General features: G+C 42.1%; 1 protein-coding gene across 1 annotated transcript in view; it reads left to right on the forward strand.

Annotated features, from left to right (window-relative positions):
• ADGB (androglobin) overlaps nucleotides 1–26,807 on the forward strand; it is a 228,747-nt gene that overhangs the window by 10,387 nt on the left and 191,553 nt on the right. The window contains exons 2-3 of the mRNA XM_038395342.2: nucleotides 17,520–17,679; nucleotides 22,369–22,461. Coding sequence (XP_038251270.1) covers nucleotides 17,520–17,679; nucleotides 22,369–22,461 — 253 coding nt within the window. The remainder of the gene's footprint in view (nucleotides 1–17,519; nucleotides 17,680–22,368; nucleotides 22,462–26,807) is intronic.

The following is a 26,807-nucleotide window of genomic DNA, read 5'->3' on the forward strand; positions in this document are numbered from 1 at the left end:
ACACACACCATAGAACTTCACCTAGAAATTTCTGCATCAAGCCAGAACCTAAGTTTGAGCTATAGCATATCTTTTAGAAAGACATTTCTTCATACTTTCAGCCTCTTCTGCCAGCATGATGTAGAGTGGCCTTAATATAAGTCAGAATCAGGCCCATTGTCTCAGGGGTCAGAGATAAAAGCCTAAATGATATGATTTATGTGCACATATTGTATCTTCTTGAATTGGCTGCTGCTCTGGCATGCACTAGCAGACTGATTTTTTTTTTTTTACTTGATTCACAGCACAAATTGTAGCATAGGACAGGATCAAGCTCTCTTTCTTTTTTTTAAAAAAAGGAGTACTTGTGGCACCTTAGAGACTAACAAATTTATTTGAGCATAAGCTTTCGTGAGCTACAGCTCACTTCATCGGATGCATTCGGTGGAAAATGCAGTGGGGAGATTTATATAGACACACACAGAGAGCATGAAACAATGGGTTTTATCATACACACTGTAAGGAGAGTGATCACTTAAGATGAGCTATTACCAGCAGGAAGGAGGGGGGGAAGGAGGAAAACCTTTTGTGGTGATAATCAAGGTAGGCCATTTCCAGTAGTTAACAAGAACGTCTGAGGAACAGTGAGGGGTGGGGTGGAGGGAGAAATAACATGGGGAAATAGTTTTACTTTATGTAATCATTCATCCACTCCCAGTCTCTATTCAAGCCTAAGTTAATTGTATCCAGTTTGCAAATTAATTCCAATTCAGCAGTCTCTCCTTGGAGTCTGTTTTTGAAGCTTTTTTGTTGAAGGATAGCCACTCTTAGGTCTGTGATCGAGTGACCAGAGAGATTGAAGTGTTCTCCAACTGGTTTTTGAATGTTATAATTCTTGACGTCTGATTTGTGTCCATTTATTCTTTTACGTAGAGACTGTCCAGTTTGACCAATGTACATGGCAGGGGGCATTGCTGGCACATGATGGCATATATCACATTGGTAGATGCGCAGGTGAATGAGCCTCTGATAGTGTGATTAGGCCCTATGATGGTGTCCCCTGAATAGATATGTGGACAGAGTTGGCAACGGGCTTTGTTGCAAGGATAGGTTCCTGGGTTAGTGGTTCTATTGTGTGGTTTGTGGTTGCTGGTGAGTATCTGCTTCAGGTTGGGGGGCTGTCTGTAAGCAAGGACTGGCCTGTCTCCCAAGATCTGTGAGAGATGGGTCGTCCTTCAGGATAGGTTGTAGATCCTTGATGATGTGTTGGAGAGGTTTTAGTTGGGGGCTGAAGGTGATGGCTAGTGGCGTTCTGTTATTTTCTTTGTTGGGCCTGTCCTGTAGTAGGTGACTTCTGGGTACTCTTCTGGCTCTGTCAATCTGTTTCTTCACTTCAGCAGGTGGGTATTGAAGTTGTAAGAATGCATGATAAAGATCTTGTAGGTGTTTGTCTCTGTCTGAGGGGTTGGAGCAAATGCAGTTATATCGTACAGCTTGGTTGTAGACAATGGATCATGTGGTGTGATCTGGATGAAAGCTAGAGGCATGTAGGTAGGAATAGCGGTCAGTAGGTTTCCAGTATACAGTGGTGTTTATGTGACCATCGCTTATTAGCACTGTAGTGTCCAGGAAGTGGATCTCTTGTGTGGACTGGTCCAGGCTGAGGTTGATGGTGGGATGGAAATTGTGGAAATCCTGGTGGAATTCCTCAAGGGCTTCTTTTCCATGGGTCCAGATGATGAAGATGTCATCAACGTAGCGCAAGTAGAGTACGGGCATTAGGGGACGAGAGCTGAGGAAGCGTTGTTCTAAGTCAGCCATAAAAATGTTGGCATACTGTGGGGCCATGCGGGTACCCATAGCAATGCCGCTGATTTGAAGGTATACATTGTCCCCAAATGTGAAATAGTTATGGGTGCTCTGACCCGGTGCTCTGGGCGGCGCGGCTGGAGTGCCACCAGCCACCGGTGCTCTGTGCCACGCAGTAAGGGGGCAGGGAGCAGGGGGGGGGTTGGATAGAGGGCAGAGGAGTTCGTGGTGGTGGTCAGGGGTTGGGAGTGTGGATAAGGGCAGTGGTAAGCTGGAGCCTGTTCGCAATGGTTCACTAGAACCAGTTGTTATATTTAGAAGCCCTTTTAGAACCGGTTGTTCCGTGAGGGACAACCGGTTCTAAAAGGGCTTCTAAATTTAACCGGCCAAAAGTGGCAACTTAGGCGCCGACTCCATGGGTGCTCCATCCCTGGAGCACCCAAGGGGAAAATTTGGTGGGTGCAGAGCACCCATCGGCAGCTCCCCTCCCGGCCCTGGCCCCAGCCCCAGCTTGCCTCTGCCTCCTCCTCAGCCCTCCAGCCCAGGCTTCCTGCGAATCAGCTGTTTGCGCGGGAAGCCGGGACAGACTGAGAAGCAGGCCGCGGCTTCCCGCTCAGGCCCATGGAGGCGGAGGTGAGCTGGGGCGGGGGGGGGGCAAGAGGAGGGCTACCCGCACCGCAGCAGGTAACCCGGGGGGAGGCACGCAGGGGAACCGCTCCAGCTCACCTCCACCACCCTTGGCCTGAGCAGGAAGCTGCCGCCTGCTTCTCAGCTCTCCCCGGCTTCCCGCTGAACAGCTGATTCGTGGGAAGCCAGGGGGTGGAGAAGCAGGTCTGGGCGGTGCATTAGGGGAGGAGGAGGAGCGGAGGTGAGGTGAGCTGGGGCCGGGTGTGGGGTGGAGAGCTGCCGGTGGGTGCTCTGAACCCACCAAATTTTCCCCGTGGGTGCTCCAGCCCCGGAGCACCCAGGGAGTCGGCGCCTAAAGCACCACTTTTGATGTGATCACTGGGGGAGCGGCCGCTCGCCCTGTTCCCCCCCCAGCTACGCTCGCCTGCCCCTAGGAGCCAGAGGGACCTGCCGGATGCTTCCTGGGAGCTGCCCCAGGTAAGCAGCTCCGGGACTTCCCACCTCGCCCCCCGGCAGGTGCCTCTGGCTCTTAGGGGTGGGGTTGGCTGGGCACCCACTCCGGTGGCCCACGAGACCCTCCTGCCCGGTTCTGGGGGCAGTCAGGGGACAGGGGAGGGAGGTGGATGGGGCAGGGGTCCTGGGGCGAGGGCATCAAGGAATGCGGGGGGGGGGGTTGAATGGGGCAGGAGTCCTGGGGGGGCGGGGGTGGGCAACAACCCCCTCAAGGGGTGAGGAGGGAACCCGTTGTTAGGATTTTGGCAGCTCATCACTGGGTAAGGGTCAGGGCGGTCAGAGGGCGGGGAACAAGGGGGTTGGATGGGGCAGGAGTCCCGGGGGAGCTGTCGGGGGCAAGAAGCGGGGGGTTGGACAGGAGGTGGGGGCTGGCCATGCCTGGGTGTTTTCGGAGACAGAGCCTCCCGTAACTGGCCCTCCATACAATTTTGGAAACCCGATGTGGTCCTCAGGCCAAAAAGTTTGCCCGCCCCTGGTGTACAGTGATGGCCACAAAAGCTGGCAACACAAAAAATCCATTTGACAAACAACCTGAAGTTGCAGTAATTCTTGTATTGTTTTGCAGACTATTCTATCCCTGCTTATTTTATTGTCAGCCTCTTAATATGATTAAGATCTTTTGGATGTATGAAGCCTGTTTATAAAGCATAAGTTGAAAAAGCGTCAGGTTAGTACAACATGTATCTCTTCTAGTTCCACAAACCATCAGTTAAGCCTTCTGGTCTAAGCTGTGAGGAAGTTCTGTTGAACCAGAGATAGTGAATCAAGAGAAAGAGGTGACAGCTTGTTTTAATCTATTAAGAAGTTATATTTTTATCTTGAAGCAAACATTTTACAAGGAAATTTGTTTTCCTCATGAGAAAATAAGAGTGCAGTTTCTTGCTACTCCTTTTGTGGCCTGTATTTCTGCCTCTGCACATGTGATGCTGATTACTGTTAATGAGTTATGCATGTATAATCACAGCAGAATGTATTTGGTTTCTGTAACAGAAATGCTAGAAGCAGGACTTTATAATGATTTTGAAAGTTTTAACAGAACACAGAATATATTATCTTACTAGTTTTAAAAATAGCCACTTCAGTTTACTTTTTAGGATAATTTTTATTTGTTTAGAAAATAGATACTTTATTAATATAATATTTATTGTTGAATACTGTGTTGCAAAATAGCTATTAAATCAAATGCTTTCAAATTTTCCTTTCAGTATTCTATTTTAGATTGAGTAATTCTTTGTTCTTTGCCAGAATTGATAAAGACTGAATTAGAAAACTAAAAATGAAAAACTGAATTTTGGACTATGAAATCATGTATAAATTAATGCCATTTTTCATAAACAATATAAGTAAACCATAATAATGGCGTTCTTTCTAGGCCAATTAGCAGATCTAATAGACCCTCTCAACAGGAATGTCATTGTGTTAAGCACACCTTGGGGCTTCAATCATGAAAGACCTGGAGAGAAATCTTGGTCCTATTGAAGTCAATGGGACTTTTACCATTGATTTCAGTGGGACCAGTACTTCTCTTCTGAAGTGATGAGTGCCTTCTGTGAGATGCTGATTGCCCTTAACTCCCATTGGAGTGGGTGTTGATAGCACTTGACACACTACATAATTGGACCTTAAATTCCTCCCCTAAGTATCCAAAATGTTCCAGTGTTCTTAGTCCTTTCAACGGGTGCTTTTAATCCAACATCTTAGTGTATCGGCCCTGCTGTAGCACACAGGTTTTATTCATTTTAGTGTGCAGGAGAGTCTGCAATAGGTTACACATTCAGGTTCTGAACTACAGCCTACTGAAGTCAGTGAGAATTTTTCCAGTGACTTCAATAGACTTTAGATCAGGCCCACAGGGAGGAGGTTAGGGTTACTAACTCTGATTTGCCAAAAATGTGTTTTTTGAAAATCTGTGCTATGTCTGTCATAGAAATAAAAAATACTTTTTCTTCTACCCTATCAGTGAAATCTTGACCAGTGGAAACATTCTGGGTGGTGGAAATAGTCTATTTCTTGATGCAGAGTTTTTTTATTGATATTACAGAAAAGATTGTCCTTATTTTCAGAAATATGTCAAGAAGAGACAAATGCCATTTCTTCTCTGGAAGCTAAGACTTGCATGTTGCAAGTTGGACTTATGTCTCTCATGCCCAGTAAAATCCAACAGGGCTAGGCGTGGATTATGAGTGGTCTGCTTTTGGATGAATGTATTAATGCCTTCTTGTGCCATGCCAGCTATTCACAAAGAAGTAGTCATTAAGCCTACAACCCTTGACATTTAAAATTTTGTCAGCTATCCCAGTATTATTAACTTTTCCTTTTTGGGTAAACTTACTGAATGTTGTAGCAAAGTAATTTTACCAGATAGAGTCCTCAGACTTTCTTGACTCTTTTCAATCTGGCATATAGCCTGTGTGGCATGAAGATAGCACTATTTTGTTTATGATGTTTTCCTCCTAGTGACAGACAGAGGTCAAATGTCCATGGTGATTGTTTTAGATATGTCTGCTATCTTTGACCACTGGGTATTGTTGAGCTCTCTGTTGAACCCTGGTTAGGGTTGATCTGTTCTTTCCTCTCAGATCTTGAAGGCCAGTGTTAGATATTTGTTTATCAAGTGGGCTTTCACACAACTTCATTCTGTTATCCCTTTTGTTCAATATGTTTGCAAGACAATTTTGGCCATGTTTCAATCAATATGCAAGTGATGTGTAACTCTAGTCTACAAAACTCAGATGGCAAATTTCAGAGTAGCAGCCATGTTAGTCTGTATTCGCAAAAAGAAAAGGAATACTTGTGGCACCTTAGAGACTAACAAATTTATTTGAGCACAAGCTTTTGTGAGTGAGCTGTAGCTCACGAAAGCTTATGCTCAAATAAATTTGTTAGTCTCTAAGGTGCCACAATTACTCCTTTTCTTTTTTCAGATGGCATAGTCGCACAGAGAAGGATATGGATGATCACAAGATGGGTGAGAAAATGTCATCCTGTAAGTTTAGTAGTCTGCAGTAATTGCAAGGCAGGTTATTTCTGATTATCTCACTTTTCTAATGAGCGTCTGTTGCTGCAGTAGAATTTTGTTTTACATTGTTTTCCTACAGTTAAGTGGTATTTGTTGCTATCTAATACATACCTGAAATTATGTGACTTATCATAGAAGTACTAATAATTTAAAAATGAACAATGATTAATAGACTTTAAAGTTATTTTGAGAAAGAAGCCCTGAAAATTGTGAATTAATTCTACAAATACTGCTGCTATCTTTTATATTTATAATCTATATATGACCAGGCTATTTTAGGTTCTATAAAGATAATGCATACAGGCAGCCATAAAATATAATTTGATCACCCTAAATTTTCATGCTGGATTGCATGAGAGGTTGGATTTTTTAAAAATCTTTCACTAAGCTTTTACAGTCTGATTCAGCACAACATATCTGAGTCCATATAAGGCTATATAGATGCTGCCTATACAGCAGACGTTATTGGAGAAGTATATAGTGATGCTTTTAGTTAAGGTTGCCAAACACTTAATTGGTGTTGGTTAGACAATTATGATCTGCCACTTGTTAAAAGAATGGAGCTGTATGTTGCTATGCGTGAGGGAAGGAGGTACAGAAGAGGTGGAGCAACAGGACCATCTGAAAAGGACCACCAGTTTGTAAACTACACATTCTTTTTCGAAGTTGGCAAAGAGTCCTGTGGCACCTTATACATGAAAGCTTATGCTCCAATACGTCTGTTAGTCTATAAGATGCCACAGGACTCTTTGCCGCTTTTACAGATCCAGCCTAACACGGCTACTTCTCTGATCTTTGTCGAAGTTGAACACTTATGGTTCTTTTCTTCCCATTCTCCTTGATTTTACATTATCTCTGTCAAGGTGTCTGTAGGGCTCAAGTGCATGAGTACTAACCTTAGGGTAGATTGGTAAGGACTGGTAAGGACACAAACCCGAAACTCATTGGTGAAATCTAAGTATGGAACTCACAATCAAGTGTAAACTCCTCAGGCACTCTACCACTCTAACCATAGAGTCACAGACAGTCCACATGAGTACTCGGATCTATCTTGCTACCAAGGCAAGCTTGTTTTTGTGACTGATGGTCCCTTGCACCAAAAATCACAACAATATTCAGGTTACCCCCCCAACCCCAAAAGACTAGTCACTTACACCAGATCAATTGCAGTTTAGATCTTACACCAAAGACAGTGCTTATAGTTAACTAAAGATTTATTAACTAAGTAAAGGAAATGAGTTATTTACAAGGTTAAATCAGGTAAACATATACACACAAATGAGTTACAGTCTTAGGGCTAGTCTACACTGGCAACATTAAAGTGCTGCCACGGCAGCGCTTTAACATAGCTTGTGTAGTCATGGCAGAGTCCTGGGAGAGCTCTAAAAAACACACGTCGACGAGGGGTTTAGCTACCAGCGCTGGTGCACTGTCTATACTGGCGCTTTACAGTGCTGAAATTTGCTGCACTCAGAGGGATGTTTTTTCACACCCCATGAACAAGAAAGTTGCAGCGCTGTAAAGTGCCCATGTAGACAAGCCCTTAGGTTCAAAAGGTGGTAGTGGAATTTGTAGTATGTGCAGACCAGCAAGAGCATCTGTCATCAACACTACAACTGCTAATCTCTGAAGGTGAAAAATCTTTGAGGTGGGGAGTTCTATCCTGTCTCATACCAGGAACACAAGAAAGATGGTATCTTTTTTACCTTTAGAGGTAAAAAACTTACTTCCAAAACAGTTTATATCCTATTGCTGCTGAAGTGTTTGTCCCTTGCTTGCAATGATCAGTAGAGTTTTGCTTTTAAGAATTATGTTTTCAAAGGCAGGAAAGAATTTCACATGTCTTAGAGTGCCACTTGGTTGTAAACAAAGTATGTTGCAGATGGTGGGAATGCCATTTATAACCAGATCAATGTGCCAGTGTGCTAAACTGACTGAATTCCCTTGATGATGCAAGACGGAGATTTTGCTTTTATGCGTTTAGTCTCTCATTTTAGAAATGTCATTATTTTACAGATCTGAATATAGTGAACATTTGGCTACTAAATGTTATGTTATCTCCTACTTTCAATCTCTTATTTTTTCTACAATAGTTAAGGTTAAGATTTCGTTACAGATATTTTTAGTAAAAGTTACATACAGGTCACGGGCAAAAAACAAAAATTCACAGAAGCCGTGACCTGTCTGTGACTTTTACTAAAAATATCCCTGACAAAATGGGGATCTGCAGGTCCCCACACTGCCTGAAGTGGGGCAGCTGTGCAGGGGCTAGGAGCCACCTTCAGCAGATGGGAGCTCCAACGTACCTCTGCTGCCTGCAGCTCTGGGGGTCCCCCACTGCTCGGGGGGCTGCAGCAGCTGGGAGTTCGGGGGTTCCCCTGCTGCCTGCAGTGGTCAGGGGCTCGTAGGGTTCCCTGCCGCTTGCAGTCGATGGGAGCTGCAGGGTACGTGGCTGGGAGCCACCAGAAGCGTGGAGAGGGAGGGGATACCCTGCAGCTTCCTACCCTCGTGGGCAGTAGGGGACTCTTCAGCTCCTGACCACTCAGGCTGAAGTCATGGAGGTCACTGGAAGTCACGGATTCTATGACTTCTGTGACCTCCGTGACTAAATCGTAGCCTTAACAATAGTTAATGCACATATGTAGCATTTTATATTTCTCCATATATGTTGTTGCCCTGTAGCAGAGGCAGAGACAGAATCCAATCCTCCAGGGCAGTATTCAACAATGAGGCTATCGTCTTTCCTTATATATCAAAGATATATACACTTAGACTGAAATTGAGATTGAATAGGAGACAGACTTGTTGAAAGTCTCTGGGTGAGGATAAAAGGGGTAAAAACAAAGTGATGTCATGGTAGGGGTCTGCTGCAGACGACCTAATCAGGATGAAGAGATGGATGAGGCTTTTTTTTTTTTTAAACCACTAACAAAATCATCCAAAGCACAGGACTTGGTGGTGATGGGGACTTCAACTACCCAAACATCTGTTAGGAAAATAACACAGCAGGGCACAGATTATCCAACAAGTTCTTGGATAAGGCCTCAACTGGAGTATTGTGTCCAGTTCTGGTGCCACATTTCAGGAAAAATGTGGACAAATTGGAAAAAGTACAGAGAAGAGCAACAAAAAAGATTAAAGGTTTAGAAATCATGATGAATGAGGGAAGACTGAAAATGGGTTTGTCTCTGGAAAAGAGATGACTGAGGGGGAACATAACAGCTTTCAAGTACGTAAAAGGCTATTACAAAGATGCGGGAGAAGAATTGTTTTTCTTAACCTCTGAGTATAGGACAAGAAGAAATGGGCTTAAATTGCAGCAAGGGAGGTTTAAGTTGGACATTAGGAAAAACTTCCTAGCTGTCAGGGTAGTTAAACACTGGAATAAATTGCCTAGGGAGGTTGTGGAATCTTTATCATTTGAGGTTTTTAAGAGCGGGATAGACAAACACCTGTCAGGGATAGTCTAAAAAGATAAAAGTCCTGCCTTTAGAAGACATCTCGAGGTCCCTTCCAGTCTGTGATTCTTTTCCTGCAATCCCCTATCTCCTTTACTACAGACTTTCCAATTTCTGCAATAAATGAGACAGTTGTCTTACAGACAACAGCCTAATTCACAACACAACCATGATTCATTTTAAGAGCAGGTTCCTCCTGTACACTGAATGAAGCAAGGACAGACATCTGCCACTAGAGCTGATGGTGTAACCACTAGTAGTAGTAGGTTGTCATGCTCTGAGTTGACCAGCCACTAGAGGGAGATGTGACACACTTTGCCAGCAGGGTTCACATACATTTGGTGACAAAAGAGGAATAGTGAGACTTGAGAATCTTGAGTTCCATCCAAAGCTTTGGAGAGAAATGTGCTTTAGTAGCCACAGTTAACCTCAAGCTTGACCCCTTCTGCTCATTGCCTCCACCAAGTCCCTGTCCCCGTTCTATTTTTCCCTATCCCCGCTTCTTTCCCAGTCCCAGTCTCCACTCCTCAGGCTTCTCATTCCAGTCCCTGTCTTCTTGCCCAGCCAGTCCGAATTACCTCCTTCCAACTCATCATCTGATCTGTCTCTCCCCCTCACCCTCTTCTCTCAGTCTCACCAGGTTCCTTGTCCCAATCTACTCCTTTCCCTCTCTGCTCTCCAATCCAGCTCTTGTGCCTTCTGCATTTGAGTCAGATAGCTTCCTCCTCTACATTGCCTGGGTGCCAGCTGGGGACTCATTGAGAGCCCAGGACAGACAGGCTCCCTGCTCTCACTTCTGGTGCCTGGCTCTGATACTTCCCAGGAGCACTCAAGGCTGCGAGGCAGCAAGCTACCACCTGACCTTAGTGTGAGGAAGCTTGTCTGTGCTTGCTCAGGGTCAGCTCCCCAACTCTTCTGGCCACGGGCAACACATAGGCCTCTTGGCCTATGCAGACCCTGCTCTACAGGTTAGCAATAGTCATACTCCTACTCCAACTCCATACTGCTTCCAAGAAACTACCTGGAGTCTCTAGCCCCTGGTCTACCAGACACTCTCAATATTCACACATTTGTTGCTTCCAAAGGAACAGTACACTCCAGCTTACCAGTTCCACTTACTCAGATCATTGCTCCACTGAACACACAGCACTTAGATATGTTTATAGTGAAATCAAGTATAAGTTTATTTTAAAAAGCAGAGATTGAAGTAATCACAAGTATTGGAAACAAATAGCTACATATAAAACAAAATCATAACATTTTATGATTTGGGAGGGTCAGGGCTCCCGGTGGGGTGGGGTCAGGATTTCTGACCCTCGGGAGCAGCAGGGCTCAGGGCTTTAGATCTTGGGGGAGCGCTGGGGCTCAGGGGTTCAGCCCTGCAGCTCTGCTCCTGGTTTCAGCCTCACAGGGGGTGCTGGAGTTTGGGACTTCAGTGCTGTGGCTCAGTTCCCAGCTTCTGTCTCGGGAGCGGGATAGGGATGCCAGGGTTCAGGCTCCACAGGGCTCCACTCTTGGTTTCAGCTGGAGGGGCGGGGCGTTGGGGCTCGTGGGATCTTCCCTTATGGATACTACAGAAAATTCGGGAAACAGAGCACATAAGCACTGTAGGACAAAATCTAACACCTTTTGTTTGCTTACGCAAAACTTGATTTTAGATTTGCCTTTGCCTTGAGGATTGCCTTTACTTGCCCTTCACTGTACTCTGGAGATCATTGTCATACATGACACCAGACTGCTGACAATGCTATGGCAAGAAGACCCTTATGCACCACTGTTGACACAGCCTACAGAATTTAGCACTGAAATGAGGCATATCTGATCCCCAACATATGCATGCACTTTTCCTCAGACCTGAGTGACAGTGTTTCCAACTTGCTCCAATTAATCACATCACCATTCAGTATAGCTACACCTAACAGCTGAAGTGCATGCAGAAAAATGCAACAAATCAAATATGTATAAATGGCACATTCTCTTAGTCATTCTTCATGTCTATTTATGGCACTCTCTCTCACTGAACTATTCTCAGTGGCTATTGACAGCTGTAGGGAAACATTTAAAGCTCCATTATGGGTGTGGCCTGTACCTTAATAATGTATTTCCTCGTTTTCAGAAGTTTGTTTGCTTTACCATATCTGTTCACTTTCTGATTTTCAGAGGTTTGAATGTAGCTGAATTTAACATTCTGGAAGATCACAAGGCACCCCGGGCAATCTTAATTCTGTGTTAACGAAGTTTTGGCTTTCAGTTACCAAGTCAATTCCCAGACTGGAAACGCTGCCCAGGAGACAATGAGAGAAGCTGCTAATATAGCCCATATCTTATCTTCCATTGGGATTGTATGGTTGAGTTCATGGTTCATGTTGTGTCTTTTTGTACAAGCTTTTACACAAATGCACAAAAGGTGTATTTGGATGGAGCCATGTGCCAGCAATGCCAGTCACTAAGTAGATAAACTGCCACTGAGAAGATAAGCAATGGCTAATGTAGCATGTCACTGAGGAGTAGGAAGTGAACTCCAGACTCTCTTATTTCTGTGTGTCTCAGACATTAGTCATAAGAATACCCAAATCAAGAGGACTGGCTTATTTAAATGGCAGGAATCTGGTCTCAGAGCTCAGGCTTTGCACTGCTGAATCAGTCATCTGGCTCATTTCAATTGTTTTCCCCAGGCTGATATCATGATATCATAAGGAAAGAGTGAAATCCTTTTTACCACTTACTTGCCATAAAATGGATGATATGAAGAAAGCCTTAACAAATTTAGAAACTAAAGTAGCAAGCTTGCTAGAAAATGATTGGTTACATGAAGGATGATGAAGGATTAAAGAGAAAAGCTGAAAAAATTAAACAGTTGAGATCTGCAAAGAAAGTAGGCTCTTTGCAACGTGTGTCTAAAGAATGATAGGGATTTAGGGAAAAGAGTAAAAAAGGTGGTAAGGTATTTGCAGAAACTGACAATCTTGATAAACACTAATGAAGAATAAATGGATCTATTGGAATTTATGGGATTCATGGGGAAGATTTGGTAGCAAGTATGGATGTGCACAAGGCTCTTGTATACACTGAAGGCTCTAGCAGGATCCTTATGTGAAGCCGTTAAGGAGAAAGTGTAGGCATCACTAATGTACTGTTAGACCTGTTTGTCCTTTCTGTATGTTACAAGTGGCCAAAAATAAAGGAGACCTATTTTACAGCGGGGAAAAGGTTGTATGTCCTTTCTCAAATTTAGCTCGCTACGCAAAAGCCAAAGAAAGGAAATGAACCAAATAAAAATGTTTACAAGGGAGAGAAGCAACCCAGCCATCATTCCCACCAAAACTGTTTGTGAATGTCTGCTTGCACTTGGACTAATTAGAAATAAAGCCCAGCTGGGTTAGGACAGGGCTTGTAGTCCATAAGGAGCTGGGTGAGGCCAGTTGTAGGAGGAGGCTGAATAGAGATACTCTCTCTGGGAAGAAGCCTGAAGGAAATCTGAAAAGGAGAAAGGCCAGATAAGCTTCGCCAGGGGTGGGCTAGAGGCTTAGCTGGAGTCTCCCTGAACTCCTGAGTAAGGGAAGGAGTGGGCCAACCCTAAGATCATGGGGTGGGCTAAGGCACAGAAGGATGGTCAAAAGTACGCCTGTGATGGACTGGGTGTCAGCTGAGCCGAGCTAGGCTGAAGGTTTGGTTTTTGTATACGTAATTTTAAGACTTTGGTAAAATTAGTCTGGATGGAGCACCAGGACAGTCCTATGCCTGCAGTAGGCCAAAGGATAGAGGGGTGAAACTGAGGCACAGCAGCTGAAATGCCACCTCTAGCTAAAAGGGGGGGGGTGTTGTGGTGATACCTTGCTATGCAAAGGAGTTGTTTAGGGGTATGTTTGCATAGTAGTGGCACAGCCGTGGTGCTGTAGCTGTGCCGCTGTAGCACAGATGCTTCCTACGCTGATGGAAATCAGTGGTTCTCAAACGTATTTGATTGAGCACCCCTTCTTGGTGTGTGTGTAGTCATTTAATACCTCCCCCAGTACATATACCCCCACCCAGCTCTGAAGGCAGAGCAGAGAGCAGGGGCTGCTGGCCACGTGCCCAGCTCTGAAGGCAGTGCCATGCCAGCAGCAGCGCAGAAGTAAGGGTGGCAATGTGAAAAGTGATATTGATGAATATCACTTTTCACAGAGGACTTAGCTCCTCATTGCCACCCTTACTTCTGCACTGCTGCTGCCACCCCGGGCTGACAGCTGGAGCACCACCACCTCCAGGTGAGGGATTGGGCAGGTGGGGGTGGAGGGCCTGAGCCTGGGCTCCTTCCCAATGAGAGATTGAGGGGCAGGGGGAAGGAGAGCCTGAGTGGTGGTGCTCTGGCTGTTCCCTTTATCCGTGCCTCCTGGATGTGCACGGCCCTTCTGCATGAGCCCCAGCTATCTGGGGCTGACAGCCGGAGCTCTTTGGGGGGGGAGGGAAAGGGCACACAGCTTGCGCCTCCCTTAACACATTCCTATGCTTCCCTTGAGAGGTCTGCCTCACAGTTTGAGAACAGCCGATATAGTTAATCCACCTCTTTGAGAGATGGCAGCTAAATCAACAGAAAAATTCTTCTGTCAACCTAGCTATGTCTATGCAGGGGGTTTAGAGCGACTTAGCTATGTAACACAGGGTTTGATATCTTTCACAGGCCTGAGCTACATAGCTAGGTCATTGTCATTTTTAGGTGTAGACCTCGCCTAGATCAATTTTGAAAGGAGCAAAAATAATGAACATCATGAATACTGAAACATCTAATAGAGCTGGCATTCTGTTGTTCTTCACTGTTGTGCATATATGCATGTACAGCAAACTCAGTAAAGAAACTGAAAGTGGGGTAACTCTCTGGTAATTCACTAAAATTCTGCTAAGTATCTGCATGTCTGTGCTTGCACTCTATGTACTATTAAATATAGAATGGAATATCTTTTGACATTCTGTTAAGAAGATGCGGTAGAGAAAATGATCCTGTTAATGAAAGATCAAATATCTTAGAGGAGATGCCTGAGGCTTTTTATATTTGATAGAGATAGCAGAGAAAAGTGAAGATTCACCCCAGAGAATACATCTATCTTCCAGTTTGTGAAGATTGCTTGGGCTATAACTCATAATATACAGAGCAGAATACATATATGGATTTTACTGCATTTTTATAATTTAACACCCAGGAAGAGTTACTAGTAATATGTATCAGTGTAGTATTTGATTAAACAGTGAAGGATCATTAGTTTTAACATCACTTTGTTCTTTCAGCTAATAAGAAGGTAAGAGTAAAGAGTTTAACGGTAAAAGGATGTCACCTACTAATACTCCAAGAATACTTATTTGTGCAGTAAGAATTTATGTGATTAGAGTTGGGGCATAATTAATTAGATGCTCACTATACTAAAAATTCAGGCACTAACATGTACCATCGAATTAAAAATACAAAACAAAACTTTGAATCATGGAGCTATGATCAGATTATCTAAAATGTCACATCTGTTGAGTGGCCCTGGAGATACAATAAATCACAAAAGGAAACACTTAAGTGGTTTGTATAGGTTTCAGAGTAGCAGCCGTGTTAGTCTGTATTCGCAAAAAGAAAAGGAGTACTTGTGGTACCTTAGAGACTCACAAATGTAGTTAGTCTCTAAGGTGCTACAAGTACTCCTTTTCTTGTTGTGGTTTGTATAGTCACCAGAATCCCAGGAAGAAATTATAGATCTGAAATTCAAAATTTGATTGTTTTATATACTATTATTGATTATTTGCACAGCAGTATAAATACACACACAATATAATATATGACCCATTCCAGGATTTGAAAAGTCCACTCATCCATAGCAAGTGGGAAGATTTCCCTTGCAAATATGTGCCCCTGCAATTTTCAGTTTCTGCTGAATGTCAGCTTTCATCTTAAAAAAAACAAAAACAAAAAAACCCCCCAATACCACACACACACACACACACAAAACAGTGACAATAATGGTTTTGAAGATAACTTTCCAAGTGTAAACCAAAACAGTGTTGTTGTCCTGAGTCTGCAGACATACAGCTCTAGGTCCTCTGTTGCTGCTCATAGGAGATAGAAGGAATGTGTTGTAAGGAAGGGGCCTGGTCTTTTTTTAAACCCACATCATCAGAATTAGAAAAATGTTGAGAAATTATATATTAAAAACCCCTATGAGCTAGAAGGGTTATTTAAATAAGATATACTTTATTTGAAAGCTTCTGGAAATATAAAAGCCCTTCTCTGAGATCTTGATTCTGCTGCTGTGCAGCTCTCACAGCATTGCTGAGCAAGTGGAGCCCTGTGTGGAGCACCCTGCACGTCACATGATCTCAAGCCTGTCCATGTGCAGGATACAAGCCCCCACGGAGATGCAGTGAACTCATTACAGAGGAGCACATGGCTCTAGAACAATGCAAGGAGACGGATTCTGTCTCAGGTCACATTTCTGGCTGACTGAGGTAGGCTGTCCACACTTCAGACGTGCCTCTTCTTCAGCAAGGTGTTTGGGGCCTTGGTGCTCAATGTTTGGGGCCAGGGTGCTTGTGGTGCAGCTGCCAGGTTTCAGCAGGTCCCTGCCTGGTTCCGGTTTCATAGGCTGCTCCTATGCTTGCAACAAATAGGTTTAAAGGAATTTGTGGAGGTCATCTTTCACGTGTACCCCTTCACTTGTGGATCACACATCCATAGGGGAGGAGGTGCCATGTCCTGATTCCAGTCATCATCATGTCCTTTTACTCTGCATACTCCTGTGGAGCTGCGTGCATATGAACTATTTCTGCCAGGTATATGAATCTCTCCATATCAGGCAAGACTAGGGATCCACACAGCAGGGTCACTGTGCTGGGTTTAGCACAATTAGGGATCCCACCCATGCTGTAGCTCAATACCTTGTGTCACTGGCAGGCTCCATTTCATACTTCATTTAGTAGTGGTAATACTAATGTACTTTAAAATGGCATGTGCTCAAATGCTTTGTAGGACTCACAGATCTTGGGAGACAGGCCAGTCCTTGCTTACAGACAGCCCCCCAATCTGAAGCAAATACTCACCAGCAACCACACACCACACAACAGAACCACTAACCCAGGAACCTATCCTTGCAACAAAGCTCATTGCCAACTCTGTCCACATATCTATTCAGGGGACACTATCATAGGGCCTAATCACATCAGCCACACTATCAGAGGCTCGTTCACCTGCGCATCTACCAATGTTATATATGCCATCATGTGCCAGCAATGCCCCTCTGCCATGTACATTGGCCAAACTGGACAGTCTCTATGTAAAAGAATGAATGGACACAAATCAGACGTCAAGAATTATAACATTCAAAAACCAGTTGGAGAACACTTCAATCTCTCTGGTCACTCGATCACAGACCTAAGAGTGGCTATACTTCAACAAAAAAGCTTCAAAAACAGACTCCAACGAGAGACTGCTGAATTGGAATTAATTTGCAAACTGGATACAATTAACTTAGGCTTGAATAGAGACTGGGAATGGATGAGTCATTACACAAAGTAAAACTATTTCCCCATGGTATTTCTCCCTCCCACCCCACCCCCCACTGTTCCTCTGATATTCTTGTTAACTGCTGGAATTAGCCTACCTTGCTTGTCACCATGAAAGGTTTTCCTCCTTTCCCCCCCCTGCTGCTGGTGATGGCTTATCTTAAGTGATCACTCTCCTTACAGTGTGTATGATAAACCCATTGTTTCATGTTCTCTGTGTGTGTGTATATAAATCTCTCCTCTGTTTTTTCCACCAAATGCATCCGATGAAGTGAGCTGTAGCTCACGAAAGCTTATGCTCTAATAAATTTGTTAGTCTCTAAGGTGCCACAAGTACTCCTTTTCTTTTTGCGAATACAGACTAACACGGCTGCTACTCTGATACCCAAAATCGTGGTTTTAAAGACCTTTTGATATTGCCTTTTCTGAATTCAGAAAGGAAAGGTATTGTAATTAGTAGCACTAAACTTTTTAATTAAGTTAAATTGAAACAATCAGATAAGATAATGTATTACCTTGTGAAAATCTTTCTATTGTACACATTTTATTTCTTCTCTGATGTAATCTTCATTTGAAATTGGTTGTTGGTTGCTTTCCAGGACAGCTGCTGTGTTACCCAGTGTGGGTGCTGCTAATGAATTGAAGAAAGGGAAATTTCCCATTTGGCCAGAATGGAACGAAGCAGATATCAATTCAGAAAAGTGGGATGCAGGAAAAGTTGGAAAAGAGAGAGATAAAACTGGAAAGAGTCCTGTTTTAGTAAGTTGAATATGACACTTTTTTTTTCAGCTTAATTTGTCTACATATATTTAATAGAGTATGCTTTGCTTTAACTTCAGAAAAATCTCCTGAGGTCCCTTCCAACCCTGATATTCTATGATTCTATGATTCTAATAATTTGTGTCTGATAAACATATTAATTTCTCCAGCACATCTTTTAAATTTTTGCCTAAGTTTAAGTGGATGCCTACAAGATCAAGTCCAGTCTTAAGCTAAATGTATTTTGCCTCTTTTCATTCAAATTTTAAAAAGGAAGACATTAATTTTTCTACGTAGTTTGTGTTGTCAAACTAAATAAAGCTGAAATGTTTCAGATCATAATTAAAACTGCTGCTTCTTGTGGGAGCAAACACATTGCTTTTACATTTTCAGACAATCTGTACGGCCCTTTGTAAAAGTATAAACAACACTGGAAAAATATGTATTAATTATGCTTGTATAAAACACAGAAAAATAGGCTTTACTAGGGGGCTCATCATTCCCTATGTATTGCACAAATTTTATAGTCTTAAATATTTGTTAATGGCCATACTTTGAGTTAATAATTACTTGTTGTTCTCATTACCCTTACCTAATGGGTCAACTAATATATTGTTTCTTTACAGGGATTATAAAGACTGTTGCATAAATTATTAGATTTAAAATATTGCTTTATGGCTTCCCAGCACTGCCCCTTTTGTGGTTATGGGATGGGGAGGAGGGAGTTCCCCTTCAATACTGTTTACTTATGGGGTGATACCAGTTTGGGACCTAGTCCCACCCTTTCTCTTCTGTGTGGCAATTACAAATTGCCTTACTTCTAAATCAGCCTCTCCAATACTAGTGCTGTGGGCAGAGAGGGGCAGGGTATGCAAAGGGGACATAGAGCTAATTTGACTCTAGCTCTATTGATCTTGATTGAGCTCTGGTGGATATGCCAGCTGTGGAGCCACATTATGTGGCAATAAGAATGTATGTGCCTTGTACTTCCACATACAAGTGGGTCAGTTTTTGGCTCTGATTTACAAGCCAGGGGTTAATAAAACTGAGAAAAAATAGATTTATAATAATAATTAATAATAATCTTGGTTGGGAGCATCAGACACTATTGTAATATAAGTAATACATACAAATATTTATAATTGAAAATCTTTCTCCTTTAAGCATCTTTCAGTGTATTTCTTAGACTGTTCAGACCTCTAGCATCAAGCTGCATTACACATTGCTTCTTTCATATACGTGATGTGGAAAGAAGGATGTTAAAAGTTTTCGGTCGCTGGTAAAACACATCCCACGCGATGATAACTTTCTCTTAGAAGTACTTCTGTGACTGCCTGTGAACATTGATTGTCCAGAGGGAGAGGCATATTTCATTTTTTCTCATTTGATCCCTCACATAATGTGAGGCCATCCTCCATTTTTGTGAACCAAATCTTTAAGATCCAAATTCTCCCTTTATATTTGCATATGGTTAAATTCACTGTAAGCTATATCCACATCTGAAAACGGAATTTTGCCGTCACTGTGGAACTCTATGCTAACTTGGTCAAACAAGTAACTACAGTATCCAGTGGTCAATCTGTCAGTAGCCTGCTAGGCTTCATTTAAGCGTTCAGACCAGTAACCACATCTGAAAAGGTCTGTATTCCCTAGAAGCTTTTCTACTTCTCTCGTATTACTGTTCCAGTTTTAAGGCACAGACTACTACATTGAAGAAATTGATAAAATCGAGCTTCTAAGCAAAAGAAAAACAGAGTAATGAGTTTTCATGCTTTTCTAATGTCTTTCCTTAATTGATAATTATTTAAGACACCATAGTCTTCCCTCCCTGAAACTGTCTCTGCAGTTTACACTGTAGTAGCTTGCAGTCCTTGAAATATGTCAAAATGGCTTAGCCATTAGGTAGTGTCTTTGTCATGCTACCTGGTACGGGACACAGGTAAGAGTGCCAGTCTCAGGCCAGACTGCCAGAATACAGGGCATATACCCCCGACTGGTCGTGTACTCTATCATAAGACTTCACCAAGCAAGTAACAGATTTGTGCTTCCAAAATACTATACTAGTTATTATGAAGCCACAGACAGTCTCTGTCAGGTCCTTTAACCCCTCATGCACCACCCAAAAAAACCAGACTTCTGTGATAAATGATTATCACGTATATTAGGTTCTTCCAGCTCCAGGAAGCTAGCCACTTACCTCAGGTCAAAATATACTTCAGGATTTCACCAAATATGATGCTGGTAGCCAATCCTTTAGTAAGCTAAAACTAAAAGGTTATTAATATAAAAAAGAGAGACAAGAATTATTAAATGGTTTAAAGTGAATCATATACATTACAGCTGATTTCAGAGTCTGTAGATCAGATAATAGCAGTGATGTTAAGTCTGCTAGCTTGCAGCAAGTCTCTCTGGTACATCCAAAAGATTGGAGTCCTCAGTCCATTGTTCAAAGCTCTGGTCCCTTTTGTTAGAAATCACAGTTCAGAGATGTGGAACAGGAATGAGGCAAGAAGGTGATGTCACAGTCTCCAGTTTATATTCCCAGTCCATGTGCATGGAAAAATATTGGCTCAAACAGGGAGTTTGTTTGAACATGATCACATGTTCTACTTGCCCTGCTGAGTCATTGGGCCTCCATTGTCCATATGCTCTCTGAGGCATCCTAAGGAGGGGCTGACTAGAATAGTTAATTCTCCTTAATGGCCCATCAACATAGGACTGGAGAGTCTTGATGTAAATCTGTCTTGTGGGTGTTACCCAGGAACACAACATGTTTAGTAACAAGTATACAGTCACATTTTATAACTTCACACACAATGGAAATGCACACATTTCAATAGGATAATAATATTTAGCAGATTATAATTTTTCTAATGATACTTTACAAGGCATACTTTTTACAAGATTTATCACATTTGTGTCACATTGGTGACAATAGTATCACAACCTGTATATCTACCCGCTGATGTAACATTCCAGCGGCAGATATTCGTATCCATGTACCTATCATCAGTACCTCTCTTTCCACCAGTGTGAGCAGTCTCAGAATCTTTTCCACATCCTCAACTGCACAATTAATTTATCCAAACTTCCTGGGTTTGTTTGTTCTTAGATGTTACTTGTTCATTAGGTGGCCAAAGTTTTAAACTTCAGTGACTTAACTTTCAGCCCCTACATCTGTATCCAGATACCTGATTTAGCAGCCTGATGTCCAGATGCTGAGCACTCATAGCTCAGATTGACTGCAGTGAGAGTTGTAGATGCACAGTCCCAAGTTTAATTTCCTGTCTAAATATGGATTTAGGGGTCTAACTTTAGGCTTCCCAGGTAGAAAACTTTGGGTTTAGGGTTATTAAAATAGTTTTATATTAGCGTAGGATTCACTCAACTAGTTTTAAGATGGATCTTGACAATCTTAAGAATGGGATTATATGATGGGGATTGCCTTTGACAGCAGGAGACTCAACTCAATGACCCAGGAGGTCCCTTCCAATCCCACGTACTCATGGCAGATCTGAAGAAGCAGTTGGCCTTTGAGCAATGAGAGTGTTGTAAGATGAAAATGTTCTTTCTGAATCAGCATTTTAAGTGCTTAAAAATTACTGAGAGAATGGTGCTGTCTGAGGTATTTGTTAGTTTGTTAATTTGTTAGTCTCTAAGATGCCACAAGTACTCCTTTTCTTTTTGAGGTATCTCAGACTGTGTGGTCTTTACTCCCAGAATAAGTAGCCCAAACAGAGTCCTTCAGGCAGCCTTCCCGGAAGATGAAAAAGAATAGGGATTCCAAATAATTGGCTTGAATGGGAGGTGATAGAAGACTCGAAAGTCTTAGGCTCCAGAAAGAAATGGGAGACCTGTTCACATTTTACTCTGGTAGTAAAAACAACACAGGTTGAGTATCCTTCTCCTACTTACATCAAGCACCTAATGTGCTTGACTATGGATTTTTCAGACACAGTATATTCTGAGAACTCTACTTATTGGTAAGTAACCATCTTTTCTCTTCACTGTGCCATAATGTGTGATTTTTCTTCCCAGTGAATAATTATGAATAGGGCTACGATTTTGTCAGGGAGGACATGGAAATCACGGAACCTCTGTGACTTGAGCCCCCAGCACCTGTCCCCTGGCAGCTGGGAACTGTGAGGGCCTGAGCTCCCAGTCACAGAGGGAGGCAGGGATGCCCTGCAGGCAGCTCCCAGCCGGGGAGGAGACAGGGGTGCCTGGAGCTCCGAGGTGGCGGAGAGACCCCAAACTCCCAAGCACTGCGGGCAACAGGGCTCCTGGGAAGCCCCAGCCACTGTGGGCGCCCCGGAGCACAGATCTGCCATGGGTGGCCAGGGGTACCCTAGCTGGAGCTCAGAGCCACCATGGGTGGCCACAGGCGCCCCAGGGCTTGGAGCCACCAGCAGTGGGGTGACCCTGCGCCTCCAAGCCATGCTCCCCTAGGTGATGTGGTGAGCCTGCAGCTCACCATTTTGTCATACATATTTTTAGTAAAAGTCACAGATAGGTTATGGGCTTCCGTGAATTTTTCTTTATTACGGACAGGTCACTGGCGACTTTTACTAAAAATTTGCATGACAGCATCTAAGCCTTAATCATGAACATTGAAGCATTTTAAATCTTGATGATCCAGTGGTATAGTAAATACAAACTTAAATTTTTGTACATGTATATTTTATATAGCATGTCTTTGAGGACCCCGAAGGGAAGATTGAATTGCCACCTTCCTTAAAAGTGAATTCCTGGAAACGTCCACATGAATTTTTAACTAATAAGGTAAGAAGCATGTATTTTAACTTTACAGAAGAGTAGTTACAAGATCTTATAGTGATGTAGACTTTAGGTTAAAAATTGATTTCCTATTTTTCTGACAAGCGCATTTCATATGGCAAAAACTCCAAAAGTTTGTGTATGCTACTTATTCTCAACAGCATCTCAAAAAAAGTATGGGTCATATTCTTCCACCTTTCTCCCTGAGTTGCCCCAATGAAACCAATTGTATTGTCTTTTTATATGCATTGCTTGTTCTCATGATAAAACTACATTGAAATTTAATTGATGACTGCAGTGTTAGCAGCAGCCACAATTGTTATAACAGCAGAGTGGTAGAATTCAAACTTGCCACAACTAGGGTAATGGATTGCAAATGCTTGGCATGTCCTTGCAAGGGAAGAGACAACTACTAATCTAGAAGAGACATATGTTACCTTTCCTCAATTAAATAAAACAAGAAATTTACAATGAAGGAACTGTAAGCCTCCCTCACTCTTTTCTAGACTTGTCAGCTGCAGACATTCTGGAGACAGGTACCTCAAAGTCAGCATGAGGTGCCTCCACCAGACAATAAACAGAGAATGGCTTATGAGACAGATGAAATATGTTAGAACTTAATCAGAGGACTGGAAGGGACCTTGAGAGGTCATCTAGTCCAGTCCCCTGTACTCATGGCAGGACTAAGTATTATCTAGACCATTGACAGGAGTTTGTCTAACCTGCTCTTAAAAGTCTCCACTGATGGAGATTCCACAACCTCCCTAGGCAATTTATTCCAGTGCTTGCTTAACCACCCTGACCATTAAGGAAGTTTTTCCTAATGTCCAACCTAACCTCCCTTTCTGCAATTTAAGCCCATTGCTTCCTGCCCTATCCTCAGAGATTAAGAAGAACAATTCTTCTTCCTCCTCCTTGTAATAACCTTTTATGTACTTGAAAACGGTTATCATGTCCCCCCTCAGTCTTCTCTGTTCCAGACTAACAAATCCAATTTTTTCAATCTTCCCTCATAGGTCATGTTTTCTAGACCTTTAATAATTTTTGTTGCTCTTTTCTGGATTTTCTCCAATTTGTCCACATCTTTTCTGAAATGTGGTGCCCAGAACTGGACTCTAATACTTCAGCTGAGGCCTAATCAGTAGATTGGAAGAATTACTTTTCATGTTTTGCTTACAACACTCCTACTAATACATCCCAGAATGATGTTCACTTTTTTTGCAACAGCATTACACTCATATTTAGCTTGTGGTCCACTATGACCCCCAGATTCCTTTCCACAGTACTCTTTCCTAGGCAGTCATTTCCCATTTTGTATGTGTGCAACTGATTGTTCCTTCCTAAATGGAGTACTTCACATTTGTCCTTATTGAATTTCATCCTATTTACTTCAGACCATTTCTCCAGTTTGTCCAGATCATTTGGAATTTTAATCCTATCCTTCAAAGCACTTGCAACCCCTCCCAGCTTGGTAAGATCTGAAAACTTTATAAGTGTACTCTCTATGTTATTATCTAAATCATTGCTGAAGATATTGAACAGAACTGGACCCAGAACTGATTTTTGCGTACCCCACTGTGAAGCACTGATAACTACTGTCTGGGAATGGTTTTCCAACCTGTTATGCACCCACCTTATAGTAACTCCATCTAGGTATTTCACTAGTTCGTGTATGAGAAGACCATATCAAAAGCTTTACTAAAGTCAAGATATACCACGTCTACCGTTTCCCCCACATCCACAAGGCTTGTTACCCTTTCAAAGAAAGCTATCAGGTTAGTTTGACACGATTTGTTCTTGACAAATCCATGCTGACTGTTACTTATCATCTTATTATCTTGTAGATGTTTGCAAATTGATTGCTTAATTATTTGGTCCATTATCTTTCCGGGTATAGAAGTTAAGCTGACTGGTCTGTAATTCCCCGGGTTGTCCTTATTTCCCTTTTTATAGATTGACACAGTATTTTTCCTTTTCCAGTCTTCTGGAATTCTGTATTCTATGACTTCCTGTATTGCATGATCCCACCAGGGTACTAAGGCTCACATGCTACCAGACAACAGCACAGTGGTTTCTTTTTATTTAGCAAGTTTTAGGAAACCCACGTCAGAGCATTGCACCCATGTGATCATAAAAAAATTGAAAGTTACATTTGAGGAAAAAATGCAGTCTGTCAGTCTTTCAAATTTTCAGGACAAAGAGTTGTCTCAGGACAGCTGGTGCACAGGGGCAAAGTCATGAAGAGAAGAACCTCCCTGTTTCAGGTGCTGTCCAGCTGTGTCACCAGTGAGCAGAAGGGGTTAACTGCATAAATAGAACTACTTGCCTGCTCTTGTAAATTCACAAAACTCTAATTTTTTTCCTACAGGTCTCCGTACGTTAAACTTGCAGGGAGATACGCCTTCTTGATTCTCTGCAGAGACCACAGTCCCTGTATTGTTTTCTTCCTTTTAAGAATGCGAAAAGTTTTTGGGAAAGTATCAGTGGGGCCAGAAGGCTGATCCTGATTCTCCCACATGTGCTGTTCAGACTGTGGTTTTACTTGAGCAGAACATTGAAGTAGAAATCCTCCATGCAGATCTGAAGATTACAAATATACCCATGATATATTATCATCCTTGGTCTCCCACTTCAGACATCCCACTTCTTTGAACTGCCTACATAACATGTCTGTATCTTTGACAGTATTTGGCTGGCTAATATCCAGTAATGTTTTTTTATTTCTGCACAACTCCTTTATTTAATTTTCAGCTGCTTTTAAATAGAAACCAAAACAAGAAATGAATAATCTGCTTGCCATGTCACAGGTGAAATGCTCTTCAACTCTGAAAATCTGTTGCTGCTGTTTAAATTTAAAACTATCCTCTTCCCTTTTTATTCCATTTGAAATCTGAAGCTTCTTAAAGCACTTTGTCTGCCTCTCTAGTTTTTCAGTCTTGTCAGTTTTACTTGTGTCAGCTTGTCAGTTTCATTTTTTATTAAATATGCAGTAAGTGTGTTTCAAGTTTAAATTTTTAATGGGAGGGTGGGGGTGGAAATTCACAAGAGCAAAAGATTGCATGATAAATGATGCCAAAATACATAAAGTGAGTTGTGGTCGCTAAAGAACTGGGGCAAAGGATATGGCAGCCAGAAACAGATAAAGCTATATGTATATAAAATCCTTCAACTACATTTAATTTGTTTAGTATTTGATCAACTCTTCTTGTTTTGGTTTTAATCTCCTTAATTTAGTGCCAAATTGCTAAAATTATTATAAATGCTGTAGATATTAATAAAATGATCATAAACACCAAGTGATGAAAAACAGTTAAAATGATGTAGTTATTGTTAAATGTGGCAGAAACAGAAAAGGATATGGTGAACAAGTATATGTAAAGTAGTAAGAAAAGATTCAAGCAACTGAGCAGAAATAAAAATGGTTTTGTTTGTTTCCAAAGACTTCCACTGCAATCCTTCTATCTGTTATTGCCAGATTGCCCTAAAATAAACAAACATTCTGGTTGTAAGCACGGGCAATAGCTTTTTTTTTTTTTTTTTTACTAGCTTCCCTGTTAGTGTCCTGATGAAGTCTACATTCATATCAGACCTTTTTGGAGCATAAGCTTTCATGGGTGAATACCCACTTGGTCATTTTATGAGGTCATTTTTAGCCTAGATTGCATATGTTTCTCATTGGAGCATTAAAGATTGAGGTCAGAATTGAATTACTGATTATTTTTTAAAAATATAGTTATGTTTGCCTTGAACTCTTGTTGACATAATCTGACACACACACTGTTTGGAGAAAGCACATTAGTGAAGAGACACCCTTTGAAAAAAAATGCAGTTGTGCCTTATGATACAGTGTGAAGTTTTAAGTTGGCAGTAAGTGGAGATGAAACAGCTGTTGAAATAGAATGTGTTTCTTCAAATGATTCTTGAGAACTCTGTGGGATTGAAGTAGTAAGGAACATGCGACCCACTGTTTAACTCATTCTTAGGAAACTTTAAAATATTTGCATAGCTGATAGAAAGTGAAGAGCCAGGGCTCAAATGGGAAGGAACAAATGTTGTTTGTCTATTTTAGAACTATCCACTCATCTTTCACTATAGAAAAATGTTCTTCATATTGCAACAATGACATTAACACAAATCTCTTGTCACTTGCTATACACTGCAGTAAATTTTTTGAAGTCATATAGTAAAGCATCTAATAAAAATCTCATTTCATCAAGTGATTACTAGTAATCAACTTAATGATGCTTGAATACGTAAAAACACAATAAACTACAAGAAAGCAAACCATTTTTCCATATATTTTCTCAGAGGAGACATTGGTTCTAGACAAATTGTCATTAAAACAGCATTCA

The sequence above is a fragment of the Dermochelys coriacea genome, chromosome 3, assembly GCF_009764565.3.
Source record: "Dermochelys coriacea isolate rDerCor1 chromosome 3, rDerCor1.pri.v4, whole genome shotgun sequence".
NCBI lineage: Eukaryota > Metazoa > Chordata > Testudines > Dermochelyidae > Dermochelys > Dermochelys coriacea.